This window comes from Bos indicus, chromosome 18, assembly GCF_029378745.1.
Source record: "Bos indicus isolate NIAB-ARS_2022 breed Sahiwal x Tharparkar chromosome 18, NIAB-ARS_B.indTharparkar_mat_pri_1.0, whole genome shotgun sequence".
NCBI lineage: Eukaryota > Metazoa > Chordata > Mammalia > Artiodactyla > Bovidae > Bos > Bos indicus.
The window spans coordinates 13,808,240-13,833,771 of NC_091777.1; the positions used below are offsets into that span (position 1 = coordinate 13,808,240).

General features: G+C 55.7%; 1 protein-coding gene across 1 annotated transcript in view; it reads left to right on the forward strand.

Moving 5' to 3' along the window:
• JPH3 (junctophilin 3) overlaps positions 1 to 25,532 on the forward strand; it is a 76,653-nt gene that overhangs the window by 46,482 nt on the left and 4,639 nt on the right. The window contains exon 3 of the mRNA XM_019980308.2: positions 24,812 to 24,936. Within this exon, the coding sequence (XP_019835867.2) occupies positions 24,812 to 24,936 (125 nt within the window). The remainder of the gene's footprint in view (positions 1 to 24,811; positions 24,937 to 25,532) is intronic.

The window sequence follows — 25,532 nt, forward strand, 5'->3', positions numbered from 1 at the left end:
AGGAGGCAGATTGACAAGACCTAAAATAACATCGGTTTTAAGGTCTGATACAGGCTGTAACGTGGATGAACCCCGGGGACGTGGTGCTGAGTGACAGAAGCCAGACACAAAAGGACAAGTCCTGTCTGACTCCATTCAAGTGAAATACCTAGAAGAGGAGAAAGGAGAGCAGAGGTTCCCAGGGCTGTGCAGGGGAGGGCAGAGAGTCCCTGGGACTGGTACTGGGATTCTGTTTGGGGCACTGGAAATGGGTTTGAAATAGATTGTGCTGATGGTCACACGACACTGTGGATGTCACCCCTGCTGCCGAATTGCACGCTCCAGAGGGTTAACTCCATATCGTTTGCCACAATAAGAAGCTCATAGCGGTGCAAAGGAGTTGCTTATATCTTGCATGGAACATCCACACTGTCCCCTCCAAGGTGCACAGGACACTGAGCTCACACCCCATTGGCCAGAACGGAGTCACATGGCCACCCAGCTTCAAGGGAGGCTGGGAAATGTAGTCCTTATTCTGGGCAGCCATGTGCTGCTATGCAGGAGTGGGGCCAGGGTTCCTGGGTGGGCAGCAGCCGTTCCAGGCACACCTGGTCACAGGGCGGTCATTCTTGAGGACCTAGCTTCCACTCTTCTGTGCAGCCTCCCCTGAGCCCCAGGATTCGGGCACTGTGTTGCCCACATTAGGGAGGTGGAACCTGGCTTCCTCCACCCCACCTGCCCCAGACTCTTGCTCTTTGGGTGCAGGGTGCTGCCTGTTTGTTGACTGGCATCTCCAAGGCCAGATGAGAACCTGGCACTGAGGAGATACTCAGCAAATACTTCACGAGTGAGCAAGAGTGGGTGAAAGTCCCCTCCTGGGGGTCACAGCTATTCAACAGCAGGGCCATGATTTGAACCCCAAACGTGACATCTGGCTGGAGCGTTCTGTGTTTGCCGTTTGCCTTTTTCCCAAAAGCACTGGGACAGGGGTTCCATCTCTGTGTCTCCTTCTGCCTCTGTCTCTCCCTGTGGGTTCTGACACAGACCCTGGGCACAGGGAGGACAGTGAGAAGGGGACTTGCCCTTGACCCCAAATGGTGGGCGCTGGTGGCAGTGAGGTAGGGTGCAGCAGGGCTGTGCTCCCTGTTTCCACTGTGGGGAAGCTGGACAAGCTGCTGGGCGGCTGCTGGCAGAGTCTATGGGAGTCTGAACCCCAGCCTGGTGGGCGGGCAGCTGGGAGCCCTGCTGGCTGCCGGCCTGGAGTGCGGCATCTGCCCCCCCACAGCCCGGCTCCTGCCCTTTCCGACTGAACGTGCCCTTGTTAGCTGTCTGCCCGGCAGGAGACTTGACAGGCCCAGTAACTGTGTGAAGTAGCTGAACAAGGGCGCGATCACAGGCAGGGTGCCACCGTGGCCGTGACCTCGATCATCACTGGCTCTGGAGGAGGCATCTGGCCAGCCAGGGGGCCCAGCCAAGGCCTGAGATGGCCTGCCCTGCGTCTGGGGCCTCGTGCTGGACTGCATGAGTTGTGAGGCCCTGGGGTGAGCACCACCCCCTACCTTGTCTGATGGGCAGAAGCCACCTTGGGCTCCGGGTTGAGAAGGATTCTGAGGCCAAGTCTGGGCTCAATGGAAGGGCCTTGTTAGTGATCCAGACCGTCTGTTGTGGGTTTGGGCAGGGGCTGGGAGGAACACCAGGAGGGGCTGTGGGAGCGGACCGGGGCTCCCACTTGTGGACATGAAGCTCTCCAGAGTGAGCTGCTCACCCTCTCTGGCCCTTGGTGCCTGCAGCACTTTTTTTTTTTTTAATGTAAAAAATTTTTGTAAAACATACATAACATGCTGTGCTTAGGTCACTTAGTCGTGTCCAACTCTCTGTGGCCCATGGACTGTAGTCTGCCGGGCTCCTTTGTCCATGGGATTTCCCAGGCAAGAACAATGGAGTGGGTTGCCATCTCCTACTCTAGGGGATCTTCCCGACCCAGGGATCGAACCCGCGTCTCTTGCATCTCCTGCGTTGGCAAACAGATTCTTGACCAGTAGCACCACCATATGTATGGGCTTCCCCGGTAGTGATAGTGGTAAAGAATCCACCTGCCAATGCAGGAGACGAAAGAGTTGGATCCCCAGTCCTTCCCCAGCCCCTTCCCAATCCCCTCTCCAGCCCCAGCCCCCTCCCCAGCTCCCAGCCACAGCCCTTCTACTCTCTGTGTGAGCCTGGTGGTTCTCGGAACCTCACGAAAGTGGAGTTGTACAGTTGCATCCAGCTTATTTTACTGAGCCTAAGGTCAGGGTACATCCGCGTGGTGATGTGTGTCAGAATCCTCCTTTCTGATGTTGAATGATACTCCGCTGTGTGGATGAACCACGTTTTGTTTATCCACGAGTCTATTGATGGACATGTGGGTCACTTCACGTTTTGGCTGTTGTGAATAATCCTGGAGTGAATGTGGGTGTGCAGATATCCTTTTGAGACCCTGTTTTCAGTTCTTTTGGGTCTATACCCACAAGGGGCAGGTGCCGACAGGCATTGTCTTCAGTGGGAGGTAAGGGGCTCACTGCGAGTGGTCAGACTAGACCCTTCTTCCCCAGGGAGTTCTCAGGGAACCCCGCCATGGACCGTGGGCCTGCCTGGAACCTCCTGTCTCACCTCAGGGGCTGGTCCAAGAAGCCAGGTCAGGGCTGGCAAGGGCTGTGGTCTCTCCCACCTGCTGGTTGGGGTAGAGACCCCTTCCTCCCTGGGCCTTGAGCTTGGGCCTTGCTGTGAGGTTGTGTCCATGATAATGACCATAGGCTGATCCCTGACCGCTGTGGGAATGGTCTCCTGTGAGCCCCTGACGCTAAGCTCTCACCACGCCTTCCCCTGTGGCTCCAAGCTGGGAGCAGAGGGGATGGGATACAGGCTGGTCCACTCACCAGCCTCTAAAACTGTCCCCTACCTGCACCTGCCTGCCCGAGTCCAGTTTCTGCCGCATCCCGCCCGGCCCAGCTCACCCTGGCGACCACATCCACACTCCTCCATTTCCTGAGGCTGTTCAAAGTACTTTGTCTCTTGTCCAGAGTGTTCCGTCCCCAGTTGGCAGGTGGGTCATCGTGTCTCCGTCCTCGGCTTTGAGGTTAGATCTAACGGTTGGCCCTGACCCCAGGCAGCCCATGAACCACTACCCCCACACCTGCGTGGAGAACCCGCTCCTGGTCCTGGGTGGTGACAGCTGGGCTCCTGAGCCAGGCACCTCCATCTCAGGGCCTCGGAGCTGGAGTGGTGTGAGTCCTTGGCCTGCAAAGTTCCCCTCCATCAGTGTCGACATGCTTTTCCGTAAAGGATGAGACAGTAAATATCTTAGGCTTTGGTGGCCCTGAGCTCCCTGTCATAGAATCATCTCTCTTTTTTTTTATTTCTTTAAAAAAAATATTTATTTATTTTTATCTTATTTATTTGGCTGCTCTGGGTTTGGGTTTCGGCACGTGGAATCTAGCTTCCTGACCAGGGATGGGACCCGGGCCTCCTCCGTCGGAGCTTGGAGTGTTAGCACTGGACCGCCGTTGTTGCTGTTCGGTTGCTCAGTCGTGTCCCACTCTTTCCGACCGCGTGGACTGCAGTGTGCCAGGCTTCCCTGTCTTTCACCATCTTTCAGAGTTTGTTCAGACTCATGTCCGTTGAGGCAGTGATGCCATCCAACCAGCTCATCCTCTGATGTCCCCTTCTCCTCCCGCCTTCAATCTTTCCCAGCATCAGGGTCTTTTCTAACGAGTCAGTTCTTCGCATCAGGTGGCCAAAGTATTGGAGATTCAGCTTCAGCATCAGCCCTTCCAATGAATATTCAGGACTGATTTCCTTTAGGATGGACTGGTTGGATCCTCATGCAGTCCAAGGGACTCTCAAGAGTCTTCTTCAACACCATAGTTCAAAAGCATCATTTTTTTGGTGTTCAGCCTTCTTTATGGTCCAACTCTCACATCCATACATGACTACTGGGAAAACCATAGCTTTGACTGTATGGATCTTTGTCGACAAAGTAACATCTCTGCTTTTTAATACACTGTCTAGGTTTGTCATAGCTTTTCTTCCAAGGAGCAAGTGAGGAAGTCATTTTTCCTAAAATCATTGAAAACGCAAAACCCACTCTCAGCTCCAGGCATCAGCTGGATTTGGCTGGTGGGCTGTGAGTGGCAGTGCCCGCCCTAAGAGGGGCCTCTGACTCTGTGTCCAAGTGTCACACCACCCTCTGGCTCCACAGGCACTGGCCCACCAGGGGAGTGTTCAGGCTCTGTCCATCCTGCTTTGGGTGTTTCTTTTCTTTGGCTGTGCATCGGTGAGCGGAGCATGCTGGCCCCCATTTCCTCCAGTGTTTGTTCCTTGTCCTCCCTCTGACTGCTCCAGGTCCTCTGCCTGCAGTGGCACTTCCTCCAGGAAGTCCTGGTCTCCACCCAGACTCCCCACATTTGCTGCCTGAACGCCTGAGAGCTGGGCCTTGGCCGGGGCTGACCTGGCACTTGGGGGCAGCCTTGCTCCAGCACCATGCTGCATTCTCTGATGTGGACACCAGGATTTGGGGTCCCATCGAGCCCCACCCCTCCTACAGGTGTTTGGAGGTGAGGTGCCTGCTCACACCCTTTCTGGTCGATCTCAAATCCGGGCCCCACTGGTGGGACTTGGGTGGGGAGCTGGTGAGCACAGCTGAGCCTTCATCCTGCTTAATTTCATAGAGGAGGTGATAACTTCTCCCTTTCTGTTGTGTGAGGGCTGGGGGTTTCATTTCACGAACAGTGACCTGTCAGGCTGGCCCTGCCCAGTATCCAGGGAGAGTCGGAAGAGCCGATGGAGGGGGCAAGGTCTTGTCCTTCCCTCCCTGGCAGTGACTGGGGCTCAATCTCTAAAGAGATCTTTCGTGGCCAGTGCTGAGCCCCTTGTGCCCTCAGATTACCGACTTAAGAGCTAGACGCCAGTGCCATCTCCTCCCCTTCCTCCCCTGGGACCAGGCCTCCGAGCCCCCACCCCCTTGGGCCACCCCGCTGGGCAGGGTTCCTCCTGCCTGCTTCTAGCACTCGCCGGGGATCTGGCCTCCAGGGAGCTCCAGAGTTTTTACAAACATCTCATTAATCCTCTGTGAGGTCCCGCGAGCTTAAGCCCGCGCAGCTGTGCCTTTGGAGAACTGATGATTAGTTATGAAATCTCCCCCAGATTCTCCAGCTGGACGCAGAGCCTTGAGGTGCTGCTGGCGTCTACCGCCTCATGTCCCATAGGACGAGGGACGTCTGCAGTCCAGGGTCGGGGTCCACCCTGGGTCCTCCCGGGTGGAATTGGCTGAAAGCCCCTGGTCCCCCCTGTACACCTGCAGGAAATGTCAGGTCAGTGAGTAGATTCCTGATCCAGGATGCTCACCTGCAGGGTGGGGCTCCGAGCCCAGACCAGGTGTCTTGTTCCACCCACACCTGACTTGGGAGATGCTGAAAAAAGAAAAGGAGAGACTGGTTACTGTTAGACAGAAGCCTGTGCCCAGACTGGAGCTTCATCAGAGTGGGAGGAGCGGGCACCTGAGCTCAGCGGGCAGGATCTTACCCTCTGCCCCGTCTGTCACCTGAAGCAGCTTATCAACCTCCCCTGGGCCACAGCGTCCTCCTCTGTAAAGCGGGGTGATCCTCACACCAGCCACTGGGATGGATGCCACATGGAAAGTGCAGGGCGTCGGGTTGCTGGGACCGGTAGGCCGGATGCCTGAGAGCTGCCAGCCCAGGGGAGGGGGGCAGGCTGGATGGCGCAGAGGGAGGAGGATTAATGACGTTCGTGGCAAGACCGGCAGCTGATCCAGGGCACGACCGTGTGCCCGGCCCTGCAGGGGCCTTCGTGTGCTCACTCTGGCTGAGGAGCTTATGTTTAGGGGCTCTGGGGCTCAGAGAAGCTGGTGGAGACCTGGAGGACTTCCTGAAGGAAGTGCCACTGCAGGCAGAGGACCTGGAGCAGTCGGAGGGAGGACAAGGAACAAACATCGGAGGAAATGGGGGGCCAGCATCACACAGCAAGAATCCAGCTACATGTGGAGCCCAGCCCTGTGTCTAGGAGGCTGTGGGAGTTGTTCCTTTAGCTCTGCCTCCAGCACAGCTCCCTGGTGCCTCAGACGGTTAAGAATCCGCCTGCAATGCAGGAGACCTGGGTTTGATCCCTGCGTGAGGAAGATCCCTTGGAGAAGAAAATGGCTACCCACTCCAGCATTCTTGCCTGGAGAATCCCATGGACAGAGGAGCTTGGTGGGTTACAGTCTGTGGGGTCATAAAGATTTGGACACGACTGAGCGACTGACTTTTTCACCAGCATAGCTCAGCCCTTCCTGGACTGTGGGGGCTTCCTACAGCAAGTCAGGGACTGAACGAGGCCCATCCCACCACTGGCAGCCAGTTCCTACAAGCCTGCGGCCCTGATCGAGCTCGCTGTCACTCTGCAGGAGCAAAAGCAGTGATGGGGTCACCAGTGGCGGTTCCGAATGGGCACGGGTGGGTGATTGCTGCACCCACGGGGGCCCAGGTAGAGGGACCTGGCAGAAAGTTGGCACCACCTCTGAGCAGCCTTTGTCTCCACTCCTCATGGAACTGAGGCCTGGAGGAGGGAGCCCACAGGTTCCACCCACAGGATCTCAGTGCAGGGCCGGCCCGCAGGCCTGGGCACACGTGGCCCACCTGGCCTGGTTTTTGTTTATCAACCAGCCAGCAGCGCCCGTGGGTTCTGCTGTGTGAATGGCCAGGTGCTGGATCCGTGGGTGGACCCTGGACGAAGGCCCACCCCTCACCCACAGCGCCATCCCCCGACTGGCCATGCCGTTACACCCTCTTTTCCATCCGCTCATTCAGCAGGAGAGTGTCTCCTGAGATACCTCTGTGCCCCAGACAGACGCCGGAGACGGGCACAGCCATTCTCAAGGGACTGGGATGGGGCAGGGTTGGGGAGCCAGTGTTCCTGGAGAATCACTCACCTGCACCATCCATCCACCATCTGTTCAGTCCCCGGATGCCTGGTGGGGCCGGTCTGGCCCCTGCCGCTGTCCTTGGTACTTGGCAGGAAGAAGGAAGATGCTGCTCACGGAGCATCCGCGCTGAGGCAGGAACAGGATCTGGTCCCTGAGTGCCAAGGGGAAAGTGTGGGGGGTGCAGGAAGGACTTCCCCACAGAAGTGACTTTGATCAAGAGATCCCAGGGCCAGTGGGATCGGGTCCTGGCCCTCCTGGAGTCAGGACGCAGTCTTGCCATCACAGAGGGGGCCGCGGGGGTAAGCAGGGCACTGGGTGGGCTGTAGGTAGAGTGGTCATCTGGGTCCCCGACCCCAAAGGGCCCTGATGCTCAGCGTCACCATCTTGACATGCCTGATCCTTGGCATCTGTGTTAACTCCGTGCAGTTCGATGGGACAGTGTGTAGGTCTTGTCCTTTATCCCAGGGGCAAGTTTGCGGCCGCTTGCCCCCTGACCTCTCCGGGCCCTGCCTGCCCTTCCAGTCCCACAGTGTGGCCAGTGTTGTTAAGGGGCCCATGTCCCGCCACTGCTTGCTGCTCCGTGGGACCGGGGATGTCGGGCTGGGCACACAGGCCACGCTGAGCTAAGCCGGGTCACAGAAATTTGGTGGGCGACGGGGCGGGCTGCCTCAGGGTTCTTGGAGAGCCATGGGGGCCAGAGTCCTGGGCCCAGTCCAGATGTGGACAGTCTGGTGCCTTGTGAAACTGAACACAACTGAGTTATTTCAAGTTTCAAGCAGTAAGTAGGCAAACCAAAGAGGGCAGGGACCTGCTTCCTTTTAAACTGGTTTTAAAAAAAAAATTTTTTTTTTTTAACTGGGTTTTAAGTGACTGTGGATTCCATGGGGCCTTACCCTGGTCCCCTTCCCTCTGTCCCACCCCTGCCCAGCCCTCTCCCTGGCCCCCACCCTGTCTGGGCACACAGACAACCCCTGGCAGATGCGGCCTGCCCGCTGGAAGGTAGTGCTGGCATCAGCCGTCTCCCCCTCGCTGGGTGGGAATATAGGCTACTCATGGGGCGGCAGCTCGCCTGCTATTCCTGGTGTGCGGGGGCTTGGGGTGCGGGGTGCGGGAGGAGAAGGGGGGTGCTCGCTCTAAACATAGACTGCAGCCTGGAGGGAGGTGGCGGGAAGGAGGGAGAGATGATGGTGGAAAATCAACTCTTCAAGAGACGAGTTTCTAATGAGCGGCAGAGCCTGTGGGTTGCCGTGGCAACTAGGGTGTGCCTCTCCCCACCTCCAGCCCCACCCCCACCCCCTTGATCATGGCCCTTCTCTCTGGGCTTGCCCAGCTCAGGACACAGGTGGGCTTGTCAACGCACCAGCAGTACCAGCAGGGCCCTACCTGCAGAGGCCTTGGTGTTCTCACCTGTTAAATGGGGAGAGGGGATGGTGCTGGCAGCCTCAACATATCTTTACAAACGGTCCTGAATGAACAACAAACCCACCCTCACTGTTAATAACCAAAGTGCAGGTTCAAACTACAAGGGTATAATATTGTTTCATCTGTCAGCTTGGGAAGGAAAAAAAAAAGTGTCCCACTGAATTGGAGATGTGGGAAATGGGCAGCCACACTTCTGGAAACGTGTCCTGAAGGTGGATTTGTGTGTCAGTACCAAAGGCACAAGGATGTCACTGGCCCTTGATTTGTAAAAAAAAAAAAAAAAACTGAGTAGAGAGCAGCCTACCCATCTGTCCGTGGGGCAGGCCCAGTGTGTTTGGCTCAAAAACCACGAAAGAGAACAAGAAAGGCCTGCGTTTGCTGGTGTGGAACAATGTCCAAGACACAGTGGAAGGCAGACAACAGAAGAGGCGAGAGGCAGAACCAGGTCGGGGGCAGGGGTGGTGCCGGCGTCCAGACTTCCTAGCGTGGGAGCCTGTACAGGCTTCAGAAACAGTGTGGAAAACCACGGGGAACTCATTCGTTGAAATGTGTGTGACATGCGACAGGCAAAAGCAAGTCTCAGGAAATAGTACGTGGAGTGTGACCCCAGTTGTATTCAAACGAGCGTGCCTGTACGTGTGGGTTTCCCCCGCTATCCAAAAGCAGAGCACATGTATGAACTCTCTCCTGAGCTGGAATGATGTGAAGCAAAGAAGTAGGACTTCAGTCCGTGGGGTCACAAAGAGGTGGACACGACTGAGCGACTGAACTACAAGGACCTCGGGGCACATCTGGCTCTCAGATGCACAAGAAAGTCCAGGCAAAGCACAGGGGCTTCCCGGGCAGCTCAGTGGTAAAGAATCTGCCTGCCAGTGCAGGAGACACGGGATCGACCCCTGCTCCAGAAGATCCCATGCGCCACAGAGCAACTAAGCCCGTGAGCCACAACTACTGAAGCCCGAGTGCCTAGACCTGTGCTTCACCGCAGGAGAAGCCGCCGCAGTGAGAAGCCCTCCCACCCCAACTCGACAGTGGCCCCTGCTCGCCGCAACTAGAGAAAAGCCCATGCAGCAAAGACCCAGCACAGCCAAAACAAATAAATAAATCCAATTATATTTTTTAAGAAAACCCCACAGATTCCGATGGAGGTCACAGTGCCAGCGGCTGATGCTGAGACTCTGGCTGTGGCTCCCTGGGAAGGGGCTTGGCCCCTCTCGCCGCACAGCCAGCCCTGAACTCTGTTTTCAGTTTTCCTCTCTTCTCATATGAATGATGGAAAACAGGGATGAATGTAGGTTTTTCCTAAAAACAAAGTGGCATAAAGTGAACTTTGGAGAAGCAAGGGATCCCTTTATGTAGAAAGAGAGCTGGAAGGGCGTCGGCCAGAGTTAATAGTAGTTACTGTGGGGCTGGGGGCTTCCCTGGTGGCTCAGGTGCTAAAGAATCCGCCTGTAACGCAGGAGACTCGAGTTCCATCCCTTGGTCGGGAAGATCCCTTGGAGAAGGGAATGGCTACCCACTCCGGTATTCTTACCTGAAGAATCTCATGGGCAGAGGAGTCTGGTGGGCTACAGTCCATGGGGTCGAAAAGAGTCAGACACAACAGAGCCGCTGTCTACTCAGCACTGTGGAGCTGAGTAGATGGGGAGGGTGGAAGGGGAATTCACACTCATTCTCCACAGTTTTTGTTTAAACCTTTTTTAAAAAAAGAACTCACATTTCTATATATACACACATATGTGTGTGTGTGTGTTTGTGTATGTATATATTGTGTTTTTTTTTTTTTTTTTTAAAGAGAGAGCATCCAGCCACAATAGCCGGGCACTGGAAGATTTTTAAACCTACATCTTCCGGGCTGGTCCCACTGCCCCACTATGAGGCAGACACCCACATCAGCCTCCCCAGCTTCTCCAGCAAACAGCCTGCTCCCCTGCCCCCGGGCCTTGAACCCCGCTGCCACTTCATCCCAGGACTGTTTGCCTGGCCAGCTCCTTCCTCTCAGGCTTCGGGAAGACCCATGTCCACTCCAGAGTACGGCCAGCGCACACTGCTCCGTGGTCGTGTCCAAACCAGCCTCCCCATCAGGCCGCCCACTTCCTCAGGGCGGGTCCTCCCCCTGTGCTCGGAGTCCCTGGTGCCCCCACGTGTCCAGCGCGTGGCTGTCAGCCCACCTGGAGCGAGGGGACGAGCGAGCCCTGCTCTCCCAGGGGGTGTCTGGCGGTGACGGGGCCCTGCCGTGGGAGGGCGTGTCTGTGTCTGGGTTGAGTTTTATACCTCCTCTCTGCCGTTTCCTCTTTTGATCCAGGAGGGTGGTTTTCTAGAGTTTGGTGTTTTTTTTTTTATGTATTTATTTTTAATTGGAGGATAATTGGTTTACAGTATTGCGTTGGTTTCTGCCATCCACAGAGTTTGTTGTATTTTCTAACTCAGAAAGGAACTGTCCAAAACAAAGGAAGTTCAGAAGTGGCCAGGCACCATGAAGAGCAGGAAGAGGGTTGCAGCGAGGCCCTGCCCCCGGTCTCCCACCCCCTCAGCTGCACCCAGTCAAACACAGCCGCCCTTCCCCTGCCAGTGCCGGCCCTTAATTCCTCCCCAGAGAAATACTTCCATCAAAACAACAACAGAACAGCAGACTGGCTGCTGCCGTGAGCCCGGGAACGGCCGTGAGCGCTAATGGGCATGAGATTTCTTAGTGGTGCTGAAAATGTAAAATCCGGTTATGGTGACAGTTACAGGACTAAGTACCCTGAATATCATTGAACTGCACCGTTAAATAGGAGAAGTTATTATGTCATAATTATGATATGTAAATTACCCACCGTGCAAACCTCGTCTATGAAATACCCACTAAAAAGGAAAACTGAGCTGTGTGCCATCTACGCCCTGTCTCAGGAACCTTTACTGAGACCCCACAGGATCCTTGTTACTGTACCTTTTTCAGTTGAGACCCAGAGAGGCATAACATGCCCCAGATGGAGAAGGAGGTGGATGGAGCCTGGATGCCAACACTCACCCCCATCATACCTTCTTGGGAATTGATGAGGGTCCTGGGAAACCTGGGTTGCTCTCAGAGGGGCAAGTTGCGGCGGGGGGGGGGTCACTTTCTGGGAGTTATTTTGGCCTGAGATCAAAGGTTTCAGAGAAGTGGAGAATTAATACCCTATAGTGACTACAGGACTATACTCATCTGTAGCATGGTGACTGCAGCCACAAAATTGAAAGACGCCTCGTGGAAGAAAAGCTTTGAAAAACCTAGATAGCATATTAAAAAGCAGAGCCATTACTTTGCTGACAAAGGTCTGTATAGTCAGAGCTGTGGTTTCTCCAGTAGTCACGTATGGATGTGAGAGTTGGACTATAAGGAAGGCTGAGTGTCGAATAATTGATGCTTTCAAATTGTGGTGTCAGAGAAGATTCTTGAGAATCTCTTGGACAGCAAGGCAATCCAACTAGTCAATCCTAAAGGAAATCAATCCTGAATATTCATTGGAAGGACTGATGCTGAAGCTGAAGTTGCAATACTTCAGCCACATGATGTGAAGAGCCAACTCATTGGAGAAGACTCTAATGCTGGGAAAGACTGAAGACAGGAGGAGAAGGAGGTGACAGAGGATGAGATGGTTGGATGGCATCACCAACTGGATGGGCATGAGTTTGAACAAACTCCAGGAGATAGTGACGGACAGGGAAACCTGGCGTGCTGCAGCCCATGGTATCACAGAGAGTCGGACATGACTGAACAGTGACAGCAGTACCTTTCAGTAGGTTAGATGCTGGACCCCAGAAGACTTGTCCAGCTGGAACCTTAGACCATGCCCTTATTGGGAAGAAGGGTTTTTGTAGATGTAATTAAAGATTTTGACACGGGATCATTCTGGCTTAGGGTGGCCCAAATCCAATGATGAGTGTCTTTATAAGAGGCAGACAAGGAGAGACACAGACACGGGAAGAGGCCACGGGAAGATGGAGGCAGAGACCGGCGCAGCCCCATGACAAGGACTGCCAGGGACCACCAGCCCTGCAGGAACCGGGAGGGAGGCCTGGAACAGCTCTCCAGGGCTTCGGGGTGTGAACTTCCGGCCTCTGGAACTGGGAGAGAATAGGTTTCTCTTTTAAGCCCCCAGTTGGTGGTCACTTGTTACTGCAGCCCCAGGATCTCCTACAGACCCCAAGGCTGCTCACCGGGTGGGGTCTCAGCGTCAGACCCGTGACCTCAGGGCCTCCCCCGCCCCCTCTCGTCTCAGCGCTGGGGCCGGACGTCCCTCTGTGCGGCATCTTGACCCCCGTCTGCTCTGTGCTTTGTGAGTCAGCCTCGCTGGACCTGCTGGGGCACTGGACGGCAGTTCCTTCATCATTTTGAGTTCTCTTTTCTCTTCCTTTGAAGGTTTTTTTAATAGAAAAAAAAGAGGTGGAGGGGGAAGTGGGGAAATATGACAGGAGGAAGAGAGGCCAGCTGTCGCAGTTTGATCCAGAATGTTCCCTGGTTTTCTGGGCTGCTCATCTTAGACGCTCTAACTGGGTCTGACCAGATGAAAGACCCTTTTCAGGGCCTCAGGTGGGATTCAGGCAGTACAGACCCTTACCAGTTTCCTGGCTTCAGTAGAAAATGCCATTAAAATAGCTGCAATAAGGGCCTTGTTTTATTCTGGCTTGTTTTTTGTTTGTTTGCTTTTTTGGCTGCACTGAGCCGTAAATGTGCAGCATCTTCAGTTGCGGCCTGTGGGACCTAGTTCCCCAGCCAGGAATTGAACCCAGGCCCCTCATATTGGGAGCGTGGAGTCCTAACCACTGCACCACCAAGGAAGTCCCAGCTACTGTCCTTTTTTGACTTGAGTCATCTTTGAAGATCCTGCCGGCCCCCTGCCTTACTTGTGTGGATGGACTGAGGCACTGGACGGGGGCTCAGATGGCAGGTTTATTCCTTCCCAGTCCTGGAGGCCGGACGTCTGGCATCGAGTTCTGGGCAGGCTGGTTTGGGGGCGTCTCTCCCTGGCGTGTAGACCCTCCCCCCTCCCTGCGTCCTCACGTGGCCTTCCCTCTTTGTGTGTGTGCTGGTCTCTCTTAAACCGGTCATCAGGGTTTAAGGGTTTAAACTGGATCAGGGCCACCCAAGTGACCTCATTTTAACTCGATGACCTCAGTAAAGACTCGAGGGTGCCCAGCTTAGGGCTTCAGCGTGTATATTTGGGGGAACACAAGTCAGCACACACGTGTTCTCAATGTCTACAACATACGAGTATTCTCTGTAACACACCTGGCCGTGGGGGCTGAGAGCCACGCTTGCCCTGAGGGTGATGCTGGGTCTCCTTTGCCTCGGTTCTCTCCCTTGTGAGCTGGGTCATGTGGGGATTTGATGCCCCCCCAATGGTGCTCGCCACAGCCTGGCTCCTGGCTGGCACCGTCGGAGTCCCCATCAGCCAGCAGGCTCTGGTCGGCGCCTCTCCTAGTGAAAAAGCCTCCATTCTCCATTTTCTGCCCCGTCTCTGCTCTCCTCTGTGGCCCGAAGGTGTGGACAGGGAGAGATGACATGAGGGCAGTCCTGAATGGGGAGCCAGCGAGCAGCTGATGGGGCCACATGAGGCCCTGGATGCGGCTTCTGTTCAGAGGGGTCGGGAGTCTGGTCCTCCCCTGGCCTATCCCACGCACCCTGGGCTCTGTACCACCCCTGTGGACCCCGAGCAAGCCTCTCCACCCCTGGGGCCCCAAGTTGTCTTGTCTGTGAGATGGGGGCTTTGCCGACTTCAAGGGGCCATGGGGCTGAAGGGAGGGTGGCCACAGCTTGCAGCGGCTTGAAGTGGGATCTGAGTTCCCTGACGGGGAATTGAACCCGAGCCCTGGAGGTGAGCGCACCGAATCCTAGCCACTAGACCACCAGAGACTGGCAGCTAGAAGTGGGTCTCCAGGTCTTCTCTTCTTTGAAGAAAATGTTCAGCAAAGAGAAGGAAAGTTTGTGAAACAGGTAGAATGTTTATTATAAGTAAAACATGAAGAAGGATATGTGGGCAGGCTCAGGGAGTCTTGCACTTTGGGAGATGGTTTAAATGCTCACATGGCGGGCAGTTTCCAGGTGTTCTCTGGCCAGTCATCTCGCATTGTCTGGCTTCGTGTCCATATTCGATCTGACCCAGGGCCCTCCCAGATACGTGCATCTTTTACCCAAGATGGATTCCAGCACGAGGGTTTTGGGAGGTTGGTGGGACATATTATGGTCTGACACTCCTCCCTCCTCTGATTTCCGCACATGTGTAGTCTGGGAGATCTCCTTGACCCTGGGAATGAGAAATATATGGCCTCCTTACCTTTACTCAAACAGGGCCCAGCTCCTCCCTTCCACCTTACCGTTACCTTGAAGTGTCAGAAGGAGACGAAGCCCAGCTGCTCAGGGGCCTGACTGCCCCACCCTGTCTCCTGGCGACGCAGTGCGGGGGGCCTCTCTGCTGTGTCTGCCCACTCGGGGCTCAGGGCTCAGCCACCTGCCTTTAGCCCAGTCGTCCTGGGGGAGCGTCCATGCCTGGGACTGCGCTCTCACTGGTGTACACACAGCCTTGCATATTTCCATCTATAGGGATGCACTGCTCCTCGGCTGGAAGCCCTAGCAAGGACCTAATGATGCGAAGGCAAAGGGTTACTGCACGGGCCCTGCCTATGAAAGGAAGGCTTGTGCGCCTCTGTCTCCCCTTCTTTCTCCCCTCGACTCTGGCTTGCCTACCAGCCTCTCTTCAAGGGAACTAAGCCCTGGATTCTGCCCTTAGAGATGCCCACACTCCTCAGGCCACGTGCAGGTGGGGACAGATACAGGTCTGGCTCTGCCCTCCTCCAGGCAGGGGGCGGCCTTGCTCACAACGGTTAGAAAGAAGAGATCCTGTGGCCGGGGTGGGGGCTGGTGGGGCTGGGGCTGGAGGGACAGTGGGGCACCTGCCCTTCCTCCGCCCCGTGTCCCCAGCCTGACATCCCACCCACCAGGGTGGGCTGAGTGGTACCCCTGAGAAGTCACCTCCACCTGCAGACACCCTGGAGACCCAGCGCAGCCCTCTTTGGGGAACAGATCAACCAGAGTGAGGGTCTGGAGACGTAGTCATCCTAGATAGGGGTGGTCTGAGTCCAAGGACAGCGCCCTTACAGAGGTTTGGGGAGGGGATGCCATACATGAGAAGACAGCCCTTGAAGGCAGTCATGGAGGGACATGGATCGACCTCAGTTAAACCGTTATAAAACCAGAGGGAGGAGGTGGTGGTGACGAGGTCAGGTGCCGTCTGCAGGGAGACTTGCTGGGAGGACAGTATAAGGCCAGAGGGCAGGGGCCGTGGGGATGAGAGATGGACGTGGAGCTTGGTCGTGGCCTTGGGCAGCGAGGGCAGGGCCCCAGGTTGTCAGGCGGGCAGGGCCACGATCCTTCTTCCTTGGGCCAAGAACACCTCTTCCTGGACCCGTGGAGGAGCCCTTGGCACCGAGGGCCTCATGCTCAGCTTGGCCATCCCGGCTGGAATCACATGTGGGTGGGCTCCAGAGGCTCCTGGGGGCCCTCAAGAAGGCCGTCAGGAGGAGGAGTGGGGTGGGTGGGAGCCCTAACACCTGGCTTCTGTTTGGCGCCTTCCCCCTGAAGGTGCTCAAGGCACATCTCCACCTCTGAAAGACGGTCCTTCACTGGCTGGAGAAGCGTGTGTACCTGTCGCCCGCCCTGAGCCCCAGAGCGCGCCAGATCCCGGTGCCTCAGTCTCCTGACTGGTCATTGAGGAGTGACCCACACACCGACCTCAGGGTCATCACAGGTGTGGAAACCAGCCAGCTTCCAGGGTCAACAGGGCCCACGACAGTGTGTAGAGGACCCCTGAACCCTGGGCATCCCCACACGCACACAGCAGGCGCTCAACAAGTGCTGAATTGAATCCGGGCATGAGAAGGTCAAGCCTGGACTTGGGGAGGGGGGCTGGTGGCCACGAGTGGGACCACACACCTCCTCCTGAGCAGACAGTAAGCTGGGCGGCCAGGGGCAGCCCTGGGGGTGGGCACGCCTCAGTCTGGGGTGTGGGAACACGTCGAACCAGTTCACTGCAGTGTCAGCTGGGGGCAGAGGGCTGGCTGCAGACAAGCTCAGGTTCCCAGGCCCGCCCAGACCTGCTGAGTCAGACACTTGGAGGGGCTTGGCCATTTGGGGTTTTATCACACACACCCCACCCTCAAATAAGGTGACATTGCCAGTTCCCAGATGGACAGAGCTCGAGGGGACCCAGGCAGGTCACTGCACGCCCCACCCATCTGTCCATCCGTCTGATGCACCTTTGGCCTTGTTTTGTGCAGCCCTGTGTCTGGGAGGTGGTGTCCCCCTGGTTGGCGGGAACGCCCAGCCCTCCTCTCTGGGAGCTGGGGTACAGGGGGCAGAGGTGCAGGGCACCAGGTGGACCTGCCAGGTGGTGGGGACCCAGCACTCCCCAGCCGGCTCACAGTGCCGGCCCGACCCCTGCTCAGCATCCCAGCGGGCAGGTCCCCATGGGGGCCATCACCTCACTGCCAGCCGAGAGCCCTGAATGTCTCACTTCCGGGGAACCTTCGCGATGCCTTGGGAGGTTTCTTCTCTATTAAATGCAGTTGCTTGATTTAATTTTATTTTAGGGTTGCCGCAGCGTGTTCTTTTTATATATGTGTGAACGTATATGTGTAAATATACGTATGATGTTGGGGGATTAATGTCCGTGTGTTTTTACTAAGCAAAGCTGCAGGAACCAGACCGCGGCCCCTCTGGGATGTCTCTCATCCCTCCCTCTCGGCGGGTGTGTGTGCGTGTGTGTGTTCCCGAGCAGGCGGGAACAGTGGGACCTCCTCTCTGGGAGCCTCCGGTCGAGGGGGTGTTCACCAAATAGACCATGAAGGGGGCTGGATATGGGGGTCGGGGTTCAGCCACACCCACCACGCTGGCTTTGAGGCCAGGCCAAGGTGGCTGTCTGAGGATGGGCACCCAGCTCCCGCCGTCCAGCCGGGCCTCCCGAGAGGGTGGGCAGGAGGTGCTTATTCTTAGTTCCATGGGCTCAGAATAAACAGGGAAACAGCCCATCACGCTGGGCCTGATGAAAGCTGGGCCTCCATCAGCCTCTTGGATGAGCCCATCCCCAGAGCTGCTGTCATGTCTGAGCCACGTCTCCCTTGGGACAGGGGGGATGGCACACGAGTGTTTACACAGGATGTGTGTGCAGAGATGCGCTAGGTGACGCCTGTTGGCCTGACCTCTGGGGGGATTTGCACTGAGTTCTTCGAGGTGGGCGCTGATACAGTAAGGTTCACGTCGTTCCTCTAATGACGGACCAGCAGCCCCACTAGTTCACAGCGCACAAACCCTCCTTGTGCCACATCCCCCATGGCCCGCAGTCTGGCCCTGCCTCTGCCCCAGGGGCCTGCCCTGCCCACGCTCCCCTGAGGCCCTCTTCCTGCCGCCCCATCCCTGGGCTCCAGCATCGGCATTTGTCACAGTGAGTGTGGGGACCTGCCGTTAGCGGGCGTCAGGGGATGCTCCCTGGAGGGAGGGGAGGGGTGTCGACGTGGAGTCACCAAACCTACTCGGACGTGCACTGTCCCCTCCGGGCCCACAGTGCTGGTCGCTGGGTCATTCCAGCCTTCCACACTTAGTACTGGACTCAGCCTGTGTGGCTCCCCATCCTACATTGAGGAAGCCTGGAAGCCAAGACGCTTCCTCCAGGCTGGCCACCTCTCTCCTGAGCCGAGGCTTTAATTCTGTCCCGCAAACCCCCTGAATGGGATCGATGCTGTTTCAAGCCTGCCTTGGGCCCCGGGGAGCTCAGAGTCCTTCCCCGGCCCGGGCCCTCCAGCACCCTCTCTGTGCTCAGCCCGCATCCTTCCTTCTTCCTGACCCTAGAATACCCCACTGTCTGTTCATGCATCAGCCTGCTCAGCATGGAAAGAAGTTAGCAAGAGGCAAAGTCATAGATAGGGCTTCCCAGGGGGCACTAGTGGTAAAGAACCCACCTGACAATGTAGGAGACACAAGAGATTCGGGTTCCATCCCTGGATCAAGAAGATCCCCTGGAGGAGGGCCTGGCAACCCACTCCAGCGTTCTTGCCCGGAGAATTCCCATGGACAGAGGAGCCTGGTGGGCTACGGTCCATGGGGTCACAAAGGGCCAGACACGACTGAAGCAACTTAGCATCCGCGCACGAGCACACAACACCATAGATAAGAAGCCGCTTATTAGAACAGGAAGCTTGTGAGGCTTACAGGTGGGTGGACGAGAAGGTGGGCTACAGCTCTATAGTCAAAGGAAAACTGGGGAGGAGAAAAAGACCACCTTCTTCCTCATTCTTGAGTAGGCATCAGGCTTCCATCATCAGCTTCTCCTCCAGGTTGGGCAGGGGAGTCTTCTTGTCCCTGCTTGGTCAATCCAGGACTGTTGTGAGGCATTGGAAATGAGCGAAAAGGTGGTAACATATGCTAAAAATGGGACATCATCCCAGGCTTCAGTATCATGTCGCCTTTTCCTTACAGCTTTAATGAACACGTCCTAGGAATCAGTAACTGCCTGAGCCCCCTGGGCAGGGAGCGGGTCTCGTGCCACCACCATTCTGCTGTTTTAGGGTATGTCTCCTGCTCCTATTGCATGGTTTTGGGGATAAGCAAACCTGCTTTCTGGAGTGACGTGAACATACAGGGTCTCCCATACTTTTTTCTTTGCTTCCAACCCCCAGTGGGAGTAACGATTTAATCACCTACCTTGTCCCTGGAACTCTTAGGGCTTCGAGGCACCCGCTCCAATAACAGGCACACCTGGAGACACACGAGCCCTGTCCCCACCCTCCTGTCCTTGCAGCCTCCTCGCTTGAGGCGCTTCCACTGCTCGGCTCACAACCCGGACACGTTTACTTCTCAGGGTTCCATTGTCTATGACAGGAGCACACTCAACTTGGGGGCCAGGCCCGTCCCGACGTCACGTCTGAGGGCCTTCAGGAGGCTCAGCGTACCGGCTTGGGGGACACTCGTTAGCCAGGTGACGACCCCGGGTCCCCGGGAGTAGGGACAGCACAGGGTGGTGGCGGCACGCCACTCAGACCCCAGGAGCAGCCCTGGGACTCCCCCCGCCACTCCACCCAGGAGGGGGTCACCGTCTCCATGCAGCGATGGGAGGGGCTGAACTGAGGCTCAGACCCCTTGTGCTGGGCTGGGGGTGCAGGTGGGAGTGACTGCCCTGGGGAGGCAGCTGTTTGGGGCTGGTGCGAAGGTCCCGGCACTGGACAGGGGTGGTGGCTGCGTGGCCTGTGGACGTGCCGGACACCCCTGCCCCGCAACCTCCCAGGCGGCGCCCTTGTGACGTGCGTCTCCCTCGGTCAACTCAAACATGCATGAAACGTCCACAGAGGGAACCCTGCTGACCACCGAGGGCTGGTGGGGAGGCTCTGGGGGAGATGGGGGTGACTGATAGAGGGAGCGGCGTCTTTGGGGGTGGGTAGAAGATTCTAAGATTGACTGCAGTGGTTGTAGTACAGCTCCACAAATGGACTAAAACCACCGAATTGTACTCCTCAGATGGGCGAGTTATATATGTATATATTATGTGTATATAGTCACTATTATATGTATAAAAGTGAAAGTGAAGTCGCTCAGTCGTATCCGACTCTTTGCGACCCCATGGATGGTAACCTACCAGGCTCTGCGGTCCATGGGATTTTCCAGGCAAGAAAACTGGAGTGGGCTGCCATTTCTTCCTCCAGGGGATCTTCCACACACACTATTACATATATATTATATACAACACACTGTAACACTGTTACACAGATACACAGTATTTTATATATAATAGTGGGTGTATATACAATAGTTGTGTGTATATAATATATATACTATATATCCATGTATATATACACACACATATATACACACACTAATGTATATATACAGTTTTTGTATTTATTTTTTAATTGAAGGATAATTGCTTGACAGAATTTTATTGTTTTCTGTCAAACCTCAGCATCAATCAGCCATAGGTATACATATATCCCCAGCCTCTTGAACCTCCCTCCCATCTTCCTCCCCATCCCACCCCTCTGGGTTGATACAGAGCCCCTGTTTTAGTTTCCTGAGCCATACAGCAAATTCCCATTGGCTATCTATTTTAGATATGGTATACACACTATTATATATACACACGCTATTATATAGATACAAACACTATTATATGGATACACTATTATATATACTGACATTATTATATAGATACAATTTTATAGACACACACTATTATATAGACACAGTATTATAGACATGCACACTATTATAAACACATATATACACAAACTATTATAGATACACACTATTATATACAATTATATATGCACCCTATTTTATATATACACACATTTTTATATATACATATTGTGTGTGTGTGTGCGTGTGTGTGTATATATATATATATGGGCTTCACTGGTGGCTCAGATGGTAGAGTCTGCCTGCAGTGCAGGAGACCCAGGTTCAATCCCTGGGTGGGGAAGATCCCCTGGAGGAGGAAATGGCAACCCACTCCAGTATTCTTGCCTGAAAAATCCCATGGCCGGAGGAGCCAGGTGGGCTACTGTCCATGGGGTCGTACAGAGTCGGACATGACTGGGCAGCTCTGCTTTCTTCACTTTCACTTAACTATATATATGTATACAGACACTGTTATATATACAAACTCACATAGACACACACTATTATAGATACACAGTGTTATATATACACACACACTGTTACAGATACATACATATACACACACATATACACATGTGCATGTATTATACAGACACTCACTGTTACATACATATTGTTGTTTAGTCACTAAGTCATGTCCGACTCGTTTGTGACCCCAAGGACTCTAGCCAGCCAGGCTCCTCTAAGCATGGGATTTTCCAGGCAAGAAGACTGGAGTAGGTTGCATTTCCTTCTCCAGGGGCTCTTACCACCCAAGAGACTGAACCCACGTCTCCTGCATTGACAGGCGGATCCTTTGCCACTGAGCCACCAGGGAAGCCCTTTTATATATATACATATACTATTATATTTATACATACACACACACTATTGTAGATATACACACAATTATACATATTCACACACTGTTATAGATACCCTATTACAGATACACATGCGATTTTATATATACACACTACAGTATATACATGCACACTATTATATACACACAATACATATATATATACACACACTATTAAATAATACACTAACATACAATATACACACACTAATGTGTATACACAGACACTGTTATATAGACACACACACATTACTATATACATGTGTGTGTGGATGTGTGCTCAGTCGTGTCCGACTCTTTTGTGACCCCATAGACTGTAGCCCACCAGGCTCCTCTGTCCATGGGATTCTCCAGACAAGAATACTGCAGTGGGTTGCATTTCCTCCTCCAGGGGATCTTCTCAACCCAGGGATTGAACCTCATCTCTTGCGTCTCCTGCATTGGCAGGCAGATTCTTTACCACTGCTGCTGCTAAGTCACATCAGTCGTGTCCGACCCTGTGCGGCCCCATAGACGGAAGCCCACCAGGCTCCCCCACCATCCCTGGGATTCTCCAGGCAAGAACACTGGAGTGGGTTGCCATTTCCTTCTCCAATGCATGAAAGTGAAAAGTGAAAGTGAAGTCACTCAGTCGTGTCCAACTCTTAGCGGCCCCATGGACTGCAGCCTACCAGGCTCCTCCGTCCATGGGATTTTCCAGGCGAGAGTACTGGAGTGGGGTGCCATTGCCTTCTCCGCTTTACCACTGCACTACTTATTATATATATACATACACACTATTATACACACACACATGCTATTATATATGAATACACACAATTATATATACACACACCGATATATATATTCACACACTGTTCTATGTATATACACACTATTACATATATATTATATATATATACATTATTATATATATTATATATATATATATATATATATATATACACACACACTCTGAGTTATATCTCAATAAAGTGTTACTACAAAAGCCAGCCCCTGGCACATTCTGGAGAAGCTGCAGCATCAGCTGAGGCAAGCCCCGGCCCAAGGGCAGGTTCCAAGGGAGCTGGCCTCCTGCCCCGACCGCAGCCCTCTCAGCTACGGGAGCTGCCTTACAGGAACCAGGTCACACCGTCAGTCCAAGACGGTGTGAGTCTTGGACCATCGGTCCAGTCCAGCGTGTGTGGGGCTGTGGGGCCTCACGGGGTCAGACGAAAACTGTGGGCCCCTGCTGAGGGGAAGGAGGAAGAAGGTGGAGCACTTCGAGTAAGATTTCAGGGTGCCCTGGTCTCCAGGTCGGGGTTTCCATGAAGGGGTCGCTCACCGGGTCCCATGCGGCAGACGGGCAGAGAAGGAGGGGGAGACGTGGAGGGGAGCTGGCTCACCGGATGGGACCCCCGCGGCCGGAAACCCTGCCTCGGTTCTTGCCCCTCTGTCCCCAGGGCTCTGGCCCCAAGATGGGCCTGGGCGGCCAGGGCCTCACAGTGGCCCTCGCCGGGTCTGATGCAACCCTGCCAGTCCTCAAAGTGAACACGGGCCTCGGCCAGCTGTGCCCCCATCAGGGCGGACGGGACAGCCCCTGAGGGCCACAGACACGCCCTGTGCCTTCAGGGGTGCAGGTGGGGGACACCCCGCGGGAGCCCGTGGGCTGCAGCCATGGCTTATCAACTGATGACAACCGATGAGCTCCGTGTTCGAAATTGGTCCCGCATTACTGGCTCTGCTGCCCCCCAAGCTTCCTGCCCCTCGTCTGTCATGATGACAACCACGGGTTCCCCTAGGGATCGTCCACGGGGCGCTGCTTCTCCACTTCCACTCCGAGGGGCCCGGGCAGCAGCCACACTGAGGGACTCTGTCTTTCCCCGTTGTTCGGAAACCGTGTGGAAGGGAAGAATTTCCCCAACACTGCGCTTTTACGGTTAATTCTGTCTTAGCGGCCGGCTCCCAGGTGAGGCGGCGGGCTGGCGGGCAGGGGGAGCCTGGAGGCGGCTGCTCTGGGTCCTGCACTCCTGCTCACGTGATGACGTGCACACTCTCTGTGTATGTCACACCCTGTTTTCTTCTGTAAACTCATCCTGGTTAGCACAGGGGCATTCTGAAAAAAACAGAACCCTGTGGCTTACAAGGAGTGAGGGGTCTCCAGGTGGAACCCATGGAGCGGGTCCCATGGGCGCTGAGGGGTGTGTGGCCAGGCTGCTCAGAGCGCTCCAGGGGAGGGAGCAGGCCCCTGGAGGGGCAGGCTGCAATCGTCTCAGGGGACTGGCGGTTGGGAAGCAGGCCCCTGGAGCCAGGACAGGAGGCAGGAACAAGTGGAACCCAGAGGCAGGTGAGACCCTCCGTCTGGGTGACCCAGCCCTGCCCCCAGGGTGTCTCATGCGGACTCAGCTGGGGAGGGACAGGTCCAAGCGTTGGGCCGGAGGCTGTCCTTCTGGAAGTTTCTGGGCCGTACATCAAGCTTGTTTGGAGTCGTGGCTCCCGTGTCCACCCTGGGGTGTGAGGTCCCCACGCTGGGCCTGTGCCCCCACATGAGGGCAGTGCCATCACCAAATCCAAGTGACTGCAGAGAACCATCACCCTGAGTGCTAAGGGGAGTCAGGCCTCGCCTTCTTTCAGCACCTGGAGACCACGGCTCCCACCCACGTTGGGAGGTTTTCTCAGACCCCCTGGGTGTGTCTCCTCCACGTCCACAGGGTTGGTGGCACCAGCCTGCAGAGACACTGTGGTGGCCGGGACAGGGTCTGGGGGGAAGAAATGCTGGGCTGGGGGCCAGGGGCCAGCAAACCCATCCTGGCCTGTGTCCTGGGAACGGGAGCTGTGCAGCTCTTGGCTCAGCTGGGTTGAGTGAGGGCCCTTCACACAGGGTGGGACAGAGGCTAAGCGGTCACCTGGGGCAGGTCAGAGCTGGTATGCAGGCAGGCCACACTCCTTGGGCCCTGGCACACTCTCTATGCCAGGCTGGTGGGTCCCGCCCCTTCCTACTCCAGGCCGGCCACCTGGAGCACGGCCCACTCTGAGCGCTGGTGGCGGTGGCATCAGTTCAGTTCAGTTCAGTCGCTCAGTCATGTCCAGCTCTTTGCGACCCCGTGGACTGCAGCATACCAGGCTGCCCTGTCCATCAGGGAATAGCCACCCCCAGAATCCCCGTCTCTGGTCAGGGCCACACTGAGGACCAGCCCACCCCTGGAGGCTGAGACAAGTCAGCCAGGGGTCTAGTCTGTGGCCAGGACCCGGGGAGGATGAACACTCCTCAGGCAGGACTGGGCTCGTCCCAGGCCAGGTTCTGCTCTCGAGTGTGGCCTGCCCTGTGCCCGCAGCGGCTGGAGGACACCGAGGCCCTGGTGGGACTGTGTGGGTGAGTGAGGTGTCGGGCACCCTGTCCTGGCCCATCCCGGGCCCTCATTGCCCTCCCGTCTCCCCCACCCAGGACTTCCCACTCCCGGGCCAAGGCGGAGGCAGCCCTCACCGCGGCCCAGAAGGCCCAGGAGGAGGCGCGCATCGCCCGGATCACTGCCAAAGAGTTCTCCCCTTCCTTCCAGCACCGGGAAAATGGTGAGTCCGCGCGGCTGGGGTCCCTGGACGTCTCCCACAGGCTGTGCCCCAGAGCCCCCTGCCAGCCCACTGCATCCCTCCTGCCTGCCTGTCCCCCAAGACTCCGGTGTGCTCCGCATCCCCCAGGGCTGTTCTAAAACTCTGTCCCTGCTCTGCCCGACCAGGTGGCTGCCCGCCACGCAGAAACTGTGACCACTGAAGCCCCTAGCCTGCTCTTCAGTCCACATTTAAACATCAGCAGCCACACATGACCGAGCTGGTGGCCGAGCTGGTCAGTGAAGCTCGGAGACACTCAGGGGATGCCCACCTGTGCTCTCGGAGCGGGAAGCGGATGAAAGGAGTTAGAAGCCCCTCGAGTCAGCCAGACCGGGGACCCTCCTCCCTCCTCGGGAGCAGGGGGGTGACTGGTCCAAGGGCCTGCCGAGGCTGAGGTCCTGGCAGCCCACCAGCCACCCTCCTCACGCAGCTCAGGGTCACTCCTCTAGATGCATGTCTCCCAGAGCGACTTGAGGCTCTTGAGGTGCTGGGGTCGGATCCGTCCTGGGACCACCCTCTGGAGCTCTGCTCTCAGTCCTACCTTCACAGCGGCCTGGAGA